We start from the raw sequence: 17,979 nt of genomic DNA, 5'->3' as shown, positions 1-17,979 counted from the left end.
TACTGTATGTGTTTCAGTTGATGGGGGGGGTCACAACACGGGTGCCATGCCTGTTTGCATGTATTTCTGGGTGGTTTTTCTCTCTAATTTGTTTCACTGCTCACCCTTGGAATAAATGTGAAGAATGTTTTAAAATGATCATAAAAGTGGTAAGAAACTTAGGCTAAAAGCTTTAAAAGCTTAGGCTTTTATTGTCCCTTCGATGAAGGGAAATTTCACCCATTCTTTTATACGTTCTGCATAACTGTTGTAAACCGGGTCCGAGTATTTTGATGTGAAGTGGTAGAGAATTGTACCAAATCAGATTCCTTTACAGTGGTGGTGATGGGAATCAGGGGTTAAGCTGGCTACAGCACAAATATAATCATTTTATTTACTGTCCAAAACCACCAGTGAACCTGCACCCATGTGCTTTACGCATAATGTGGATGGTGGTTTTCTTTGGGGACTGTTTTGCCTTGCGCCGACTTCTATGTACCTCGCCACAAGGAATGGATATGATGGATAAAACAATGGTTTTACTTTCTACATAGTGCACTGTGTAAATCTTAATGGCTGTTGCATCAGAACTGTACATATATATGCAACTAATAGCCATTTTGACACTGTGCACACAATTCTGTACTGGCGCTGGAAGAACATGGAAGAACCCAAAATTTCACATCTTGCCTAGTGCACTCTACACTCTCAGAAATACAGGTAAACTCAGTAAACGGCCACTGGGGCAGTAGCCCTCTTCACGCTGGGGTCGTACCCTCAGTACCTTTAGTCAGGGGACATAATTGTGCCATAATGTATTGAAATTATATTCTAAATTGTATTGACTCCACACCCTGTCTTGTCTCCAGGCTTTTTATTTTGCTGTTCTGTTTTAAAACGTTGTTATGAAAAGGTCCAAATGCATTCTTTTCCACTAGGAAAAAATGAGGTACAGATTTGGACCTTAAAACCACTGCTGTACCTTTTGAGGGAATGTTTACATTGTACCTTGATGACCGAAAAATGTACCTGCACAGAATCTTTTTAGAGCCATTTGAGATCCAGAAAATGCCTGTCTAACTTGGAGGCGTTAAAGGGGAATTCTACTGAATTTTCTAAATTTCTGTACAGTTAGATGGTTAAGATGAAACAGAGCCATTCGGGGTGTTTTGATGTGAAATGCCCAGTTCTACAGAAATTTAAGAAGCGTTCACAATGTTGCGGATAGGAGCATCTGAGGTGTTTATAGCTTCTAAAAGCTCCCTCACAAATCATTATTAAGCGAAACGGTTGTGAATACACTGCATGATGCCCGGGATGTTGTTTTGTGAGTAAGTTTTGAGGTTATGAATATGACATTGAAATTGTTTTCGTTATTGTTGTTCATTCATGCCAGGATAATGTGTTCTAACGCAAAATATCTCCGATTTTTGTTTGATTACTATTATTTTACTATTATGAACATGACATAAAATTTGCTGAAATTTTGAAAAAAAAAATCTGGAATTCCCCTTTAAGCACTTCAGATGTCTGAGTGCTATGACCACCACCGTGAGCAGTTCTCTGGGAATTTCTCGAGAGCGGAGAATTTCACATCCAACCACTATGAATGACACTGCAGAGCGGATAATCGTATCTTAAACTTTTAATCACGCAGAAACTGGAAAATTGGATGAATTCCTTGTCAAGTCGTCTGCTTTGAGAAATACCCCTGGTGTATCTTCATGAGGCCTTTTGGTTAATCGTGCAGGAGCGCTGTAGGCTTGACCTTTCTGTCCAGCAGCACTGCTGTGTCTGATCCACTCTTAGCAGCACAAAACACACTAACACACCATGTCAGTAGCCACGTTTACATGCAGCGTTAATAATCCGACTAATAGCTCAATCGGAATAGAATACGTCCATGTAAATACCTCAATCGGAATAGACTAATCCGATTGAGGCCAATCGGAATACAATTTATATCCGATTCAACGAGGTGGGTAAACCTCTAAATAATCCGTTAAATAGAAGATGGAAGGTGGAAGAATGTTCTGCGCATGCTCGGCGCGTCATAGCAAAAGGTTTATACCGGTCAACACGGCGGAGCAGAAACTGGTCAGCAGAGGAGACGAGGTTTATACTCTGAGCTTTAAAAGACGGCGGTGGGACGGACGTCCAGCTTATGTGTCTCAGAGCACGACGTCTTCCTTTATAAGTGCATGTGAAGGACGTTTCTATGAGTCTGACGTCAGTTTAAAGCCATTAAAAACACAAGCACTGCTCACTGCTGCTCATCTCACCCTGACTGGACCTCACGTGATGTTCGCTGTCATGGTAACGTTCACTCTTCTGGTAGTCCACACATGCGTGTCATTCTGCATCGGATTACTTGTAGTGAACATGTAAACAAAGATTTTCATCAGCTTGTTGAGCAGAGTGAGCATAAACACCTCAGTCTGAGTCTATTCGGATTGTATTCGATCGGATTGGCAAAATTCTTTGCATGTAAACACAGCTAATGTCACTGCAGTGCTGAGAATGTTTCAGCACTTAAATAATGCCTGCTCTGTGGTGGTCCTCATCACGGTGATTCACTGGTGAAAGAAGGATAACAGAGAAACAGATGGACTGCAGTCTGTAACTGTAGAACTACAGAGTGCAGCTATACAGTAAGTGGAGCTGATAAAGTGGAAAAAGAGAGGAGAAACATGGAGGTGGTTTACAACCCCAATTCTAATGAAGTTGGGACGTTGTGTAAAACATAAATAAATAACAGAAAACGATGAATTGCAAATCCTTTTCAACTTATATTCAATTGAACACACTACAAAGACAAGATATTTAATGTTCAAATGGATAAACTTTATTATTTTTTGTAAATATTCACTGATTTTGAATTTGATGCCTGCAACATGTTCCAAAGAAGTTGGGACAGGGGCAACAAAAGACTGGGAAAGTTGAGGAATGCTCAAAAAACACCTGTTTGGAACATTCCACAGGTGAACAGGTTAACTGGAAACAGATGAGTGTCATGATTGGGTATAAAGGGAGCAGCCCTGAAAGGCTCAGTCGTTCACAAGCAGGGACGGGCGAGGTTCACCACTTTGTGAACAACTGCGTGAGCAAATAGTCCAACAGTTTAAGATCAATGTTTCTCAACGTCTAACTGCAGGAATTTAGGGGTTTCATCATCTACAGTCCATAATATCATCAAAAGACTCAGAGAATCTGGAGAAATCTCTGCAGGTAAGCGGCGAGGCAGAAAACCAACACTGAATGGCCGTGACCTTCGACCCCTCAGGCAGCACTGCATTAAAAACCTACATCATTCTGTAACGGATATTCCCACATGGGCTCAGGAACACTTCAGAAATCCACTGTCAGTGAACTTAGTTCGTCGCTCCGTCTACAGGTGCAAGTTAAAAGTCTGCCATGCAAAGCGAAGCCACATATCAACACCACCCAGAAACGCCGCCGGCTTCTCTGGGCCGAGCTCATCTGAGATGGACTGACGCAGAGTGGAAAAGTGTCCTGTGGTCTGACGCGTCCACATTTCACACTGTTTCTGGAAATCATGGACGTCGTGTCCTCCGGGCCAAAGAGGAAAAGGACTGTCCTAATTGTTTTCAGCGCAAAGTTCAAAAGCCAGCATCTCTGATGGTGTGGGGGGTGTTAGTGCCCATGGCAGGGGTAACTGGCACATCTGTGTGACCCCATTAATGCTGAAAGGTACGTACAGGTTTTGGAGCAACATCTGCTGCCATCCAAGCAGCGTCATTTTCAGGGACGTCCTGCTTATTTCAGCGAGACGACGCCGAGCCACATTCTGCACGTGTTACAACAGCGTGGCTTCGTAGTAAAAGAGTGCGGGTACTAGACTGGCCTGCCTGCAGTCCAGACCGTCTCCCATTGAAAATGTGTGGCGCATTATGAAGCTCAAAATACGACAGCGGAGCCCCCGGACTGCTGAGCAGCTGAAGCTGGACATCAAGCAGGAATGGGAAAGAATTCCACCTACAAAGCTTCAACAATCAGTGTCCTCAGTTCCCAAACGCTTATTGAGTGTTAAAGGAAAGGTGATGTAACACAGTGGGAAACACGCCGCTGTCCCAACTTCTTTGGAACGTGTTGCAGGCATCAAATTCAAAATGAGTGAATATTTGCAAAAAACAATAAAGTTTATCCGTTTGAATATTAAATATCTCGTCTTTGTAGTTTATTCAACTGAATATAGGTTGAAGAGGATTTGCAAATCATTGTATTCTATATAAAAGTTATGGCTGAGTAAGAGTATTTGTGGACCAGCAGCCACAGTGGGGGACACCCCAAGTCTACTAGGGTCCCAGGAGTGGGGGATGGTGCTGAAGTGAGGCGTGTAGTGGAGACTGCAGGGTGGAGTGTTAGCCACTTGGCATGTGTTGTGTAGCCACAGACGGACATGTAGTCTCTGCTGTGCAGGATTTTCCAGGTTTCGGGCTCGTGTGTGAGGAACAATGCGGAGATATGTGCAGGCTCTGGCCGTGTGCGCGGTGTTTGCCCTGCTCTCCGTCCTCTACGTGCTCAGCGAGCTCCGCGCTAACAGAGCAGCAGCTGCCCCGAGACTGTCCCCCTCACAGGCCAACGGGCGCCAGACGAAGCAGAGCCAGTCTCACGGAGAGCCTCGCAGAGACGGCAGGTAGGGTCGTTTATCATCTGGGTGACCACGACTGCAAACCCACCGCTAAACCGGCGTTTCGAATCCCGACCCGCAGTGAAAGCGGCTGAAATGAGGCGTGTTTTAATCGCGGCCTGCTATGGTTCTGCTTTCCTGGGCTCTGTTACTCTGTCACGGTTTGAGTAAGGCCACTAATACGGCCAACATGCGGTCGCAGCATCGCCAGACTGAGACTTCAGCTCTGACGTGTGGTCATGAGTCTGAGTCTGACCCCGAGCGAGTTACGAGACAGGACGTTCCTGCTCCTGGAGGAAAACTAGGCTGACCCTGACCGCCCTTAGTCAGAAATCACAGCTTTTCAGACGCTTTCAGACGTTGTTTGTGATTTTTCGCACGTCTGGATTCGCCCATTTACACACTTAACACGTGTAGTACATCACATAGGCCCGTATTCACAATGACACATTTACCAAGTGTTCAGGTTGTCTCTTGTGATCACATTCACAGTGGCACATGTGATCAATTCATGTGGTCACAGATGTTGTGAGTGATCACTGTCATGTACCAATGGGAATGTGATCACGTGATAAATTCATGTGGTCACAGATTAGTCACATTGTTGTGAGTGATCACATCTTCCTGTCATGTACCAATGGGAATGTGATCACGTGATAAATTCATGTGGTCACAGATTAGTCACATTGTTGTGAGTGATCACATCTTCCTGTCATGTACCAATGGGAATGTGATCACGTGATAAATTCATGTGGTCACAGATTAGTCACATTGTTGTGAGTGATCACATCTTCCTGTCATGTACCAATGGGAATGTGATCACGTGATAAATTCATGTGGTCACAGATGTTGATTGCATCTTTCGTCTTTCCGTCATGTGATCACATCCCCATGATGTCAGATTTTTACTTATGAATGTGTTTTTTTTTAGAAAGAACTTCTGATCCCATGTAACAGACGTGTGAGTTTTCTGTAAGGACCGCATGCTGTAGTGGTCAAGTCACATTTATTTGTAGCGCTTTTTACATCGGATGTTGTCACAAAGCGGCTTCACAGAATTCCAGTAAAGACAAAGTTTTAACAAGAATGTAAAACTCCCAGGTGAGCAAGCCAGGGGGCGCCAGTGGCAAGGAGAACCTCCCTCAGAGCTGAGGAAGGACCCTTGGGAGGAACCAGGCTCACCAGGGGGGACCCGTCCTCCTCTGGTCAGACTACCTACAGAGTTATTGTACTACTAAAATTAATAGCAGTAGTATTAGTAGTAGGAATAGCTGGGAGTCTATGAGAACATCAGTGTAGGGTGGGCAGCTAGTCCAAGGTAGGTGGTGGTAGCTGGGGCGTGGGCAGCTGGTCTGAAGTGGGCAGCAGGAGGGCTCAGCAGTCAGTCATCCATTAGTGTCCGGCTGCACATGTGGGCGGTCGTATACTCTGAAAAAAAGCAGGGAGAGGGAATTAGTTTTATTCTATCCGTTTGTACATAAACAGGGAATGTCAACCTTTCCAGAGTGTGGCTAACGACTCCGGCAGATCTGACTATGACAGCTTAACTAACAGGAGAGAACCAGAAGGACACACAGAAACAGTCTGGCATCCCTCCGCTCCACCATCCACAAACCTGAGTGACCGCGTGCGAGCAGCGGGACGACAGCACCAGCGTCTCAGTTTACTATAATTCCCTGTGTCCATGGACCCCTGGATCTGCTGCCTTTATCTAAGGGGGAACATTAGCTACCAAAAGCTAAACTGAACAGTGAGTTTTCAGCCTAGTCTTAAAGACTGAGACTGTGTCTGAGTCCCGAACAGTTTCTGGGAGATCATTCCAGAGTTTGGGGGCTTTATAAGAAAAAGCTCTTCCCCCAGCTGCAGCCTTAGGAATTCTGGGAACTATTAATAAGCCAGCGCTCTGTGATCTGAGTGGTCGTGATGGCTCATAATGAGAAATAAGGTCTTGCAGGTATTCAGGAGCGAGACCATGTAGAGCTTTATAAGTCAATAAAAGGATTTTATAATCAATACGGAATTTAACAGGCAGCCAATGAAGTGATGATAGCCCTGGACTGATATGATCAGATGTTCTAGTTTTAGTGAGGACCCTGGCTGCGGCGTTTTGGACTAGTTGGAGTTTGTTTAAATTCCTGCTCGTGCATCCTGACAGTAGCGTGTTACAGTAGTCTAGCCTAGAAGTAATAAAGGCGTGTACTAGTGTTTCTGCATCACGCAGGGACAGGGCATTTCTGATCTTGGCGATGTTGTGAAGATGTAGAAAAGCTGTCCTAGTGATGCCGCCTGTGTGTTGATCGAATGATAAATCTGAATCTATTATAACGCCGAGATTTTTTGCTGCTGATCCAGGTGTGGCTGGAAAGTCGGCAAGATTTAGGATTAAATCTGGTGATTTACTTCTTGCTAATTTTGGACCCAGGATCTTTCTAGGAGAATATTGTGGTCTATTGTATCGAAAGCCGAGCTGAGGTCAAGTAGCACTAAGAGAGATATGTGGCCTTGATCAGAGGCAAGAAGATCATTAGTTATCTTAACTAGAGCGTCTCAGTGCTGTGGTGTGGCCTGAATCCAGACTGAACTTTTTCATATATATGGTTCTGGTGTAGATATGAACTAAGTTGTTGGGTCACAGCTTTTTCTAAGATCTTAGATATGAATGGTAAGTTAGAAACAGGCCTGTAATTTTTATAACTTATCATTTTTTTAGCTTTGGGTACGTGGCCCAGGCTAAGGGACGGGTTTACTATAGTTAAAAGAGGGTTTATAATGACTGGCAGGACTTCTTTGAGTGATTTTGAGGGAATTGCATCGAGTGTGCAGGTTGTGCAATTTGCAGAAGAGATAATCTTCTCTAGCTCCAGCTGTGGGAGTGGGTGAAAAGGTTTCCAGGCTTTTTTCTACAAGTGTGTTTTGTTTTATATCAGCCAAGTCAGATGACAGCCGAGTTGGATTAAATAATGCGGGTTGAATTTTTTGTCTAATATTTTCAGTTTTATTATTAAAGAAGTCCATAACAGCCTCACTGGTGAGAGTCGCTGTAGTTTCTGGTTCAGTACCTGCCTGATTTTTCATGATTCTGGAAATCACACAAAACAGAACTCTTATATTTATTATTCTCGATCAGCGAGGCCAGATATGCTGAGCGAGCTTTAGTGAGAGTCTATCCTCTATAAGGCCGGCCTTCCTGGCAGAGTGGGACACTTCCAACTTGGTCGATCGCCATTTCCGCTCTAGTTTCCCAACTGTTTGTTTTAAGCTACGGGTTGTATCGTTGCACCATGGGGTGATTTTCATTTTGGTCTCTCCTCTTTAACACTTTCAGTTCACCTTGGGAGCAGCTTATCGATTAGTTCCTTGTTTTACAGCGCTGTGAAAAAGTATTTGGTAATTTAAATCAAACACTCAGACACACCTGATTACCTGACCATCGGTCAAATGCAAGGTTTAGTGGGTGTGTCAGGTGAGTAGGGAAACCAAACTGTGCTGGACGCCAGCCCTCCAGGACTAGAGGTCTCCAACTGTACACCAGCAGTCGACCTGCAAGTTACGTTTTTGTAATTAAGTGAGTAATAAGTGTGTTTTTGTATGTCAACATAGTCGTGCGCACCAGTTTGGATGTCATGACAATGTTTTGTTGCTTTTGGAAGTAAAAATAAGTTAACACGTCTCTACAGTGAACACACCTCTGCATATTTTAATGCACATTCCCTGTTTATTTAACTGGGAGAAAAAAATAAATCATAAAATATAAAATTCCTGTGCAAAAATTATTGGAAAAAATAACATAAAATATGCAATATGTTGAGAAAAAATAGAAGTTATGCTGTAAAATGTTCCCTGTAGAGGATGCCTTCACTCATTTTTACTTAGAAAATCAACAAAATGTGTATTTTTTTGACCAAAGGTGTTTCAAATTTTACTGTACACGTGTATCCAGTGCATTTTAAATGCCCGGTGCTGGTGGGTATTAGTGGTTTGCCCTCTGTCCCTTGTGGTTTACAGCATAAAGCGTGTGTCATGAATGTAGGCCACCTCTTTGCAGAAATGCTGCGCAGAAATCAGTTTCAGCTGGAAAGCGAGGAGAGGAGATGATGCATCTGGCAGTGGTGGCTTGTGGGACGAGACAGGAGGAAGCTGTCAGCCTGCTCAAGTCTGCAGTCATACTGAGTCAAAGAGCGATGAGGTTTCATATATTTGCTGAGGATCAGCTGCAAAGCCATATAAAGACAGCTGTGAGTAGCGTTTCATCTCCTTGTTTAAGCACACGCTGAACTATATTAACCATTGGTTATAAATGCTACTGTAAACTTTATCATACTCTTTATATAGAGAGTGTCTCATTCTGTCCAGTTACTGAGTAACAGTGTTGCTTATTACATGAACAAGTTTAAAATTCCCCGAATCTTGTTTTTATATTCGGTGCACGCTGTTCAGTCTGTGACCTGTAGTCTGAGCAGAATCAAGACCGTTCTGGCTCGGAAGTAACTAATATTCCTCATATGCAGCTGGACTCTTGGCCTGACTTCATCAGGCAGAAGTTCAGCTACGCTGTGCATCCGGTCTCCTTCCCCAGCCAGCACCAGCGAGAGTGGAGCAAGCTTTTTAAACCCTGTGCATCACAGAGACTTTTCCTGCCTGTAAGTCCACTTTCTAGTCCTTGTGAGTGAGGCATGCATTTAATTCATGGTGTTTGGCCTGCAGTACAGTTGACAGGGTTTTTATACCTACAATACTGAGCAAAAGTGAGACCACTCTTCATTAATTCAGTTTCCATGCAGAGTGACCACAAAGCACTTATTTATGAGATATGTCAGAGGAGTTAATATAATCACCCCCTTTATTATAAAGAAGGTCAAAGTCAAAGGAAAATAAGCGAAAAAGCAGGAGTTTCCGAAACTGAAGTTCCAAAAATGATTAAACGATGTAGAGAAAATTAGACTCGGACGATTTAGACCACCAAACCTGTCCACCGTCAGATAAACAGCAAAGTTTTGATCTCTGGGAGAAAATCGAGCTTCACTCTTGCTTCACATCCATCCTTCCACTGTAAGAAGAGCAACTCAACACTATGAGTCTGAAAGGATGTGTAGCTGAAAAGATCCTGAACTGTGAAAAAGAAAATGGACACACAGAAGAAAATTTGCAGATCTAGAGGAGGAGAATAATAGACTGACCGCCCCGGTCCAAACCTCAGCATCTCTGAATGTGGGGTCCTGTAGTCAAAGTTTATCAAACTGTAAATGTTCTGTATATTTGATTGCTGAAAATCATGGGTTGCAAGTTTTTCCCGACCCCTCACTCTTGTCTTCAGATGATTCTAACAGAGGTGGACTCCCTGCTGTATGTGGACACGGACGTGCTGTTCCTGCGGCCTGTGGAGCTGCTGTGGGAGCTTTTCACGCAGTTTAACTCCAGCCAGCTGGCGGCGATGACCCCGGAGCACGAGGAGCCACGCATTGCCTGGTACAGCCGCTTCGCCCGCCATCCATATTACGGAACGACAGGCATCAACTCTGGTGTCATGCTGATGAACTTGACCCGAATGAGGCGGGCCCTGTTCAAGGTGAATGTTGTCAGTATTGTGTAACTACCACTAACATCCACAAGGTGGTGGTGGAGTTCAGTTATAACTCCACATGTGCTTATGATTTAAATACCCTGTTAAATAAATAATACATGTTTTGTGTAATCCCTGTGCGTGAACAGAATGACATGACGGCAATTGGTCTGCACTGGGAGGAACTCCTGGTGCCCCTGCTTCACAAATATAAACTAAACATCACCTGGGGAGACCAAGACCTCATTAACATCATCTTCCATCATAACCCTGGTAGGCCTCACAACGCTTCAGTTGGAATTCCACTGATTTTTCGGAGTAATTTAATCATAACGATGTACACGAAGTAATTTAAAGTGCTTGGACAGGAGGGTAAGCCATTCTGGAGAACCTTACCAGATCAGAAAGGTTCACAGCAGTGGTAACAGGAACCCGGGGTCGTGTTGCAGAAGATTCTTAAGTCTGGAACCTGATCCATTTAGTCACCATGACCGCTTCAGTTAGGACTGAACTCAGGACAGAACAACAGTATTACAGAAACTTGACAGAACCTCGTAAATTCTGTCTTAACTTTAACCCCAGAGCTCTCTTTAACTTTCGTTATAACCAGCCGTTAGTGTCATTTTATGCAGTGACAGGCAGCCCAGTTCACTATAACTAGCTTAATGACACTACATTTAGCTGCATTAACAAAAGGGTCGTTCTGACTTATGAGGGTGTGTTAAACATCCCATACACTGCAGAACCTCCACCTCTCCACCTCCTCCAATGACCTTTGTGTGTTAATGTTGATAAACTCATTAGATTAAAATATTACAGTGGTGGTGGTGAATACCGAGGAGACAGAGCTGAACCCGCGTCTGAAGCGTTTGGGAAACTGAAACTGAAACTGAAACTGGCATCACTCTGAAAAGCATGAAGCGCGGTCACGATACTCTTAATTTCGAGTTTGTCGCTCTTTAGTTTAGTTTGACTTTATTACATCAGTAACAGGTGCTAATATTAGGTGCTGTCTGACTAACGAACTTGTTTATTTGGATTTCATGTTTACGTTTCACCTGAGTGCGTATGGTCAGCTGCTAGGTGACCGACATGACTGTCGACTCCGATTAAGTAGGTTAAGGTTTCCTAACCTGAGACAGGCTGCGATGCTGTAAAATAAGATTCCTAAATGATGGTTTGCGTCTATAATACGAATACGATCTTAAGCCGAAAAGACGTTAATGGTAATACATTCCCGGATGCCTGAGAAATAGTTGTAGCGGAATTTTTCAGAAGGATTTAGCCTCAAATGTGTTTTTAAAAGCCATTCATGGTTAAGATGTACATGCATGGCTTTAAATGCATTTTTTTATTTGTCTTACAGCAAATCTATTCCAGCTCAAGCTCATTTTATAAGTTTACTTCTAAGTTGCTTCGGCACACAGTACTTCAGCACTGTCACTACTATATCAGTGTTACTGCTGTGCTGAGAACGAATATCTGGTCAGCAGTGGTCCTGTGATGGTCACTTTCTGTTGATATATCAAGGTAGAGTGGTGAGTGTGAAACAATGCATCAACAATGAGGTTACAGTCAGTCCAAAACGGTCAGTGAGGTTCAAGGCAAACAAATATTTTGATGGTCCACTGAAACTGAGTGCAATGGATTATATTAAATCTGACCCTGACCCTGACCATAGTGGTGTTGACAGTCAACTCCCACCAGAAAGTTTGTTAATAAGTATTGGATCTATAAATCGTTTATAGGGGGCCATCAAAATAAAGTCTGACCCAATAATTTCATTTGCATTAATGGTGGCGAGCGGAAATTTAAGCCTTAATTCTTAGAAAGAAATGCCATTATTTTATTTATTTATTTTTTATCACAACAGAGAAGCTGCTGGTGTTCCCATGCCACTGGAACTACCGTCCTGATCACTGTATCTACGGCAGTAACTGCAGCCCAGCGGAGCAGGAAGGGGTGTTTGTTCTTCATGGGAACAGGGGCGTGTTCCACAGTGAGAAACAGCCTGCGTTCAGGGCTGTGTATGAAGCCGTTAGACAGGTGAGAGATACACCGTCCTTTCTGAGGTTCTGCAGAATTAATTAATGGCACGATTAGTAGTTTAGTGATACTTTTTCTTTTTTTTAATCCCACAAACGGGGAAATTCCACCTCTGCATTTAACCCATCCGTGAAGTGAAACACCACATACACACTACTGAGCACACACACTAGGGGGCAGTGAGCACACTTGCCCGGAGCGGTGGGCAGCCCAATCCGCAGTGCCCGGGGAGCATTTGGGGGTTAGGTGTCTTGCTCAAGGACACCTCAGTCATGGACTGTCGGCTCTGGGGATCGAACCGGCGACCTTCCGGTCACAGGGCCAGCTCCCTAACCTCCAGCTCGTTGATGTTAGAGCTTGGAATATTTATCCATACAGTCTGTGTGTGTTTGATAGCTTATTTCTGCCTGCCCCTATTGACCCTTTAAAGGTCATTTTAAAGTAGTTTTCTCATAACGGTTGTTAGATTAACCAGGAACACAGTTGGCTCTCTGAGTGTGAAACGACTGTGTTGAGCTGCTGGTGAGCAATGCAGAGCAAAAAAAAGTTCAGTTCACACCTTTTGACTTGCTTGCCAACCTGCGAAGAAGTAAATCAAATTTCCAGTTTTGTAAATCATAAACATTTCCATTTAAAATGTATTCAATCCGGATATTGAAGGAAAAGCAGGGACCTCCAAAACAGGTGGAAGTTCCATTTTATGGTTGCTGTGAAAAGGGGGGTGAAACAGTTACGCTGTAGTTGAGGTGGCATTTATCTTCTGTTCTTCTCTTCTCGTTTTCTCCGTGTAGTACTCCTTTTTAGAGGATTTGGTAAACTCCTTCTGGTTGCCCTTGGAGGAGAAGCTGAATGAGACCACTCACACGTACTGTGGAAAAATCAGTCATCTCTTTACCAAGACGCTGAGCCAAACCTCAAGATCCACCCAGAGAACCACTTCACCAGGCCACGGAAACCAAGCTTAATATATGCTGCTTTCTCCCACTGGCTTACCATATTAAAGACTGCATGTGCCCTTGGATTTGGTGATTGACATTATGAACTGGATTCATTCAGACCTAAGCTTATACTCCCCTTAACCTTAGATTAAATGGATGGATGGATGAATGCCACTGCACAGTAAGCTCAGCACAGTTAATTGGTTAAAGTCAGATGATCAACGTTGATTTGATATGTGGATGTTTCCTCATCGACCTCCTGTTCAGTAAAAGCAGCCTCGGTTGCTGGACACAGAATGACACATTCTGTAAAACCGGAAGCAGATATTTATAGAATACATCGGTATTTTTAGATTTGGTCAGTTTGCTTCGTCATCGTCTGTTTCTGTTTAAAGGTAAAGCTAAACTTGGTGTAAGCGTTTGGCCCAGGTGAGAAAAGACGGCATGTGGTATGTACAAAACGGTTAAAGTGGCCTTGATTCAGCAGGAACAGAAAAATACTCAGGGATGTAAATGTGTATATTTTTTGCTAAATGGTGTAAATAAAAAGATCTGAAAGTATTTGTGAAATTTCTGATGAGAACATTAAATTGAATGTACTGTTGGTAGTTCTGTCTACACTGTGTGTGCAATTATTAGGCAAGTCTTATTTTTGAGGTTTATTTTTATTAATGACCAACTGCAGCGCTCTCGGTTAATCCAAAATGTTAAACCTCAAACATGAATGTTTAAGAAAGTAAAAGTGAAGTTTTGTTTTTCTTAGGAGAATCTCTATATGTGCCCATTTATTCGGCAACTATACACTGTGTGCACAATTATTAGGCAAGTTAGTATTTTGACCATATTATAAATTTTAGGCATATTTTCAAACTCCAAGCTGGATAAACATGAATGCTTAATGGATTTAAGCATAGCAGGTGATAGCCACCCTTCTCTTCAATAACAGTGATAAGCCGTCCATTCATGGAGTCGGTCAGTTTCTTGATCTGTTGACGATCAACTTTTTGTGCAGCAGCGGCCACAGCCTCCCAGTTCCCAAAGAACTGCCCGCGAGTTCTCAGTTGGGTTCAGGTCAGGTGAGGAAGGGGGCCACGTCATAAGTTCTTCATCTTTAATGCCTTTACTGGCGAGCCATGCAGAGGAGTCCTTGGATGCATGTGATGGAGCATCGTCCTGCGTAAAAATCATCGTCTTTTTGAAAGATGCAGATTCTTCCTGGACCACTGCTTAAAGAAAGTGTCTTCTAAAAACTGGCAGCAGGCTTGGGAGTTGATTTTGAGCCCATCTTCAACCCGAAAAGGTCCAACCAGCTCATCTTTAATAATACCAGCCCATACCAGTACCCCACCTCCACCTTGCTGGCGTCTGACTCGAAGTGGAGCTCTGTCCCGTTACTGATCCAGCCACGGGCCCGTCCATCTGGTCCATCAAGTCACTCTCATTTCATCAGTCCATAAAACCTTTGAAAAATCTGTCCAGATGTTTCTTGGACCAGTCTAGACACTTCAGCTTGTGTCTTGTTCAGTGGTGGTCGGGTTTCAGCCTTCCTTACCTCGGCCACGTCTCTGAGCGCTGAACATCTTGTACTTCTTGATACTCCAGCTAGGCTGCAGTTCTGGAATATGACAGAACTGGAAGATAATGGGTTCCTGGTGGCTTCACACTTGATTCTTCTCAAATCCTTGGCAGTTAATTTGCGTCTTGTTTTCTCAGCAAGTTTCTTGCGACCCTGTTGACTATTTCCAACAAAACGTTTGATGGTTCTGTGACCACGCCCCAATATCTTAGCAATTTCAAGAGTTCTGCATCCCTCTGAGAGACTTCTGGTCATTTTTGACTTTTCAGAGTCAGTTCAATCTCTTTTTGGCCCATTTTGCCTGAAGAAAAAAGCTGCCTAATAATTATGCACACCTTGATATCGGGTGTTGACCTCCTTAGGCCACACCCTCCCTCATTACACAGATACACATCACCTGCTATGCTTAAATCCATTAAGCATTCAAGTTTATCCAGCTTGGAGTTAGAAAATATGCCTAAAAATGATAATATGGTCAAAATACTCACTTGCCTAATAATTGTGCACACAGTGTATATACATTATGCTGGACAAGTGTTTAGACAGTTTGCTGACTTCTGAAAGGCTCAGTTTTTGAGTGATTTTCACAGCTTCTTTTCAGTTCAAGTAAGAAAATGCATGTGTGAAGCTTTTAACGTCCATTTTTTTCTACTACATACTTACAAAAGATAGCTGGAGGTGGCGGAGATGAAGATGCTGAGATTTTCATTGGGAGTGATGAGGATGGACAAGATTAGAAATGAGCAGATCAGAGGGACAGTGAAGGTGGAGCAGTTTGGAGATAAAGCCAGAGAGGCCAGGTTGAGATGGTTTGGACATGTGTTGAGGAGGAATAGTGGAGATATTGGGCAAAGAATGTTGGAGATGGAGCTGCCGGGTAGAAGGAGAAGAGGTAGACCTCAGAGAAGGTTTATGGATGTAGTGAAGGTGGACATGGAGATGGTTGGTGTTAAAGTAGAGGAGGCAGTGGATAGGGCAAGATGGAGGCAGATGATCCGCTGTGGCGACCCCTAAAGGGAGCAGCCAAAAGAAGAAGAAGAAGAACACTTACAAAAGATAGTTCAAGGAGGAAAACCACAACAAATGTTAGATTTTCCAACGACAGAGTGCAAGATGTGACGCAGTTCATTCAGTAAAGTTCGGTCATTATTTAAAGATCTTGTGAGGCTAGGCTGGGAAATGTATGGAGGGGGGGCAGTGTGAGGTTATCTAAGGCTAGAAAATCTACAAAATGTTGATTAAAAATGACTCATTTTCTTATTTTGTTATTATTTTTCATTTTCTCTGTAGTGGTCATAGCAAGAAGCAAACTACAGTTTTTAAAAATGATTTAAAGCAAATGCTTCCCACACATTCTTCACTCCACAGATCCATCTCTACATTTTGGAGATTTATACTCCGGGTTTCCCAGTGTAGCCTCGCAAGTTCTCCGTGGGTTTTAAATTAGTGCCTCTATTTCACTTCATGAACTGTGAGGCATCTTGCATTGTCTTACTGGATTGTCCATCATTTGTTGTGTTTTTCCTTCTTTAAGTGAACCGTGCTGTAGTCTGGGAAACAACCACTAGAGGACAGCATGGGTTCACCTCACAATGAACAGTGCTTGGGAACCTTCACGCTGCCATGAAGACAATGACCACAGCTTTGCTCCAAAAACCTGTACCCTTGGAATGACCACGCCAAAGCTAAACGAAATCACCAAACAGTGACACAATTCTGTTCATGTTCCCTCAAAAACTTTTGTTTTCATCAGTTTGTTCCGCACAGTGTACACATGACGTTACTCCACACGAATGCATCAGTGTGTCTGTGTTAAGTCACCTGAGACCCTGGATGCTCCGTAACGGTGAGCTTCTTGTAGAGGTGCTCGAACAACAGCAAGCTAGGAGAAACACTCTGCCTGTTGCACATTCAAAACTGTAATTAGGGGTAAGACACACAGATACGCACACCGATGAAGAAGTGGTCCGAGTGTATAGGCACTATAAACCATCATCTGTTCTTCAGAAAAGCTCCAAGTTAACCATGATTAAATTTTCTGGAGAAATGCATCCTTTTAAAGTAAAGTGTTGGGCTGATGAGGCCCAAAGCACAAGGTGCAAATCTAACAATATTAACAATAATGTTTTCTAGAAGTGATTAACAGTCCATCCATCCATCCATTTTCTAAGCCGCTTCTCCGTCAGGGTCGTGGGGGGGTGCTGGAGCATATCCCAGCAGTCATCAGGCAGAAGGCAGGATACACCCTGGACAGGTCGCCAGTCCATCGCAGGGCAGACAGACAGACACAGTCACTCACACCCAGGGGCAATTTCGCATGTCCAATTGGCCTGACTGCAAGTCTTTGGACTGTGGGAGGAAACTGGAGAACCCGGCCAGGGAATCGAACCCAGACCCTCCTCGCTGTGAAGCGACAGTGCTACCCACCACGCCACCGTGCTGCCTTAACATTACAGAAGAAAATAGAAATGATATAATGTAATATAGAAGAAAACTGGTGTTTACCTAATTGCTTGAGTACTGAGGTACTTGTGTTCCTCTGAGCGTGAGGAAAGTGGAAAATCATGCATCGTTGCATCACAATGACAGTTTATTTTAGAAGAAACTCGTCTGCAGAGGAGACGAAGTTCATGCTCTGATCTTTGACGGCGGTGGGACGGACGTCCAGCTTATGTGTCTCAGAGCACGACGTCTTCCTCTCGGCCTTCTTTAATAAGGACACGTGAAGGACGTTTTCCTGAGTCTGACGTCAGTTTAAAGCAATTATAAACACAATCACTGCTCACTGCTGCTCATCTCACTCTGACTGGACTCACGCGATGTTCGCTGTCATGGTAACGTTCACTCTAAGCGCTGCTCCATGCATTTTTCATCGGATTACTTGTAGTGAGCATGTAAATGTAGATTTTCATCAGATTGTTGAATAGAGTGAGAATAAACACCTCAGTCTGATGATTTCTACATCACAGATATTCCGCCCCCTTCGAAACCCTTCCCGAAACACCACCACTGTGTTGTGACTCACTTTTGCTGTGACTGGCTTTGTAGCGTTCCACTGTGTGTGTGTGTGTGTGTGTGTGTGTGTGTGTGTGTGTGTGTCAGTTAGCTGACGTAACTGAATCTGCAGTTAGCACTCTCCACCAAGCGCATTGAGCTGTCCAGTGATGTGTTAGCAGTAGTTTGAGTAGATGGCTCAGAGGAACCATGCGCTCTCCCATCACTCGCCCAG

General features: G+C 43.6%; 1 protein-coding gene across 1 annotated transcript; it reads left to right on the top strand.

The window, feature by feature from the left end:
• The first annotated feature begins 4,197 nt into the window (after positions 1-4,197).
• gxylt1b (glucoside xylosyltransferase 1b) lies at positions 4,198-13,737 on the top strand. Its single transcript, XM_017717821.2, has 7 exons — positions 4,198-4,636; positions 8,676-8,865; positions 9,139-9,270; positions 9,945-10,196; positions 10,340-10,463; positions 12,064-12,236; positions 13,028-13,737. Exons 1-7 carry the CDS (start codon positions 4,455-4,457, stop codon positions 13,199-13,201), a joined length of 1,227 nt encoding a protein of 408 aa, XP_017573310.1. The 5' UTR covers positions 4,198-4,454; the 3' UTR covers positions 13,202-13,737.
• The last annotated feature ends 4,242 nt before the right edge of the window (positions 13,738-17,979 follow it).

Source organism: Pygocentrus nattereri, chromosome 11, assembly GCF_015220715.1.
Source record: "Pygocentrus nattereri isolate fPygNat1 chromosome 11, fPygNat1.pri, whole genome shotgun sequence".
NCBI classification, from domain to species: domain Eukaryota; kingdom Metazoa; phylum Chordata; class Actinopteri; order Characiformes; family Serrasalmidae; genus Pygocentrus; species Pygocentrus nattereri.
This window is presented reverse-complemented; position numbering and strand designations above follow the sequence as displayed.

Excerpts from the sequence above, each read along its gene's own strand:
- gxylt1b (XM_017717821.2), top strand. The coding sequence starts at position 4,455 with ATGCGGAGATATGTGCAGGCTCTGGCCGTGTGCGCGGTGTTTGCCCTG. Across the intron at positions 8,866-9,138 it reads AAAGCCATATAAAGACAGCT|CTGGACTCTTGGCCTGACTT; the intron begins GTGAGTAGCGTT and ends CCTCATATGCAG. Across the intron at positions 10,197-10,339 it reads TGAGGCGGGCCCTGTTCAAG|AATGACATGACGGCAATTGG; the intron begins GTGAATGTTGTC and ends GTGCGTGAACAG.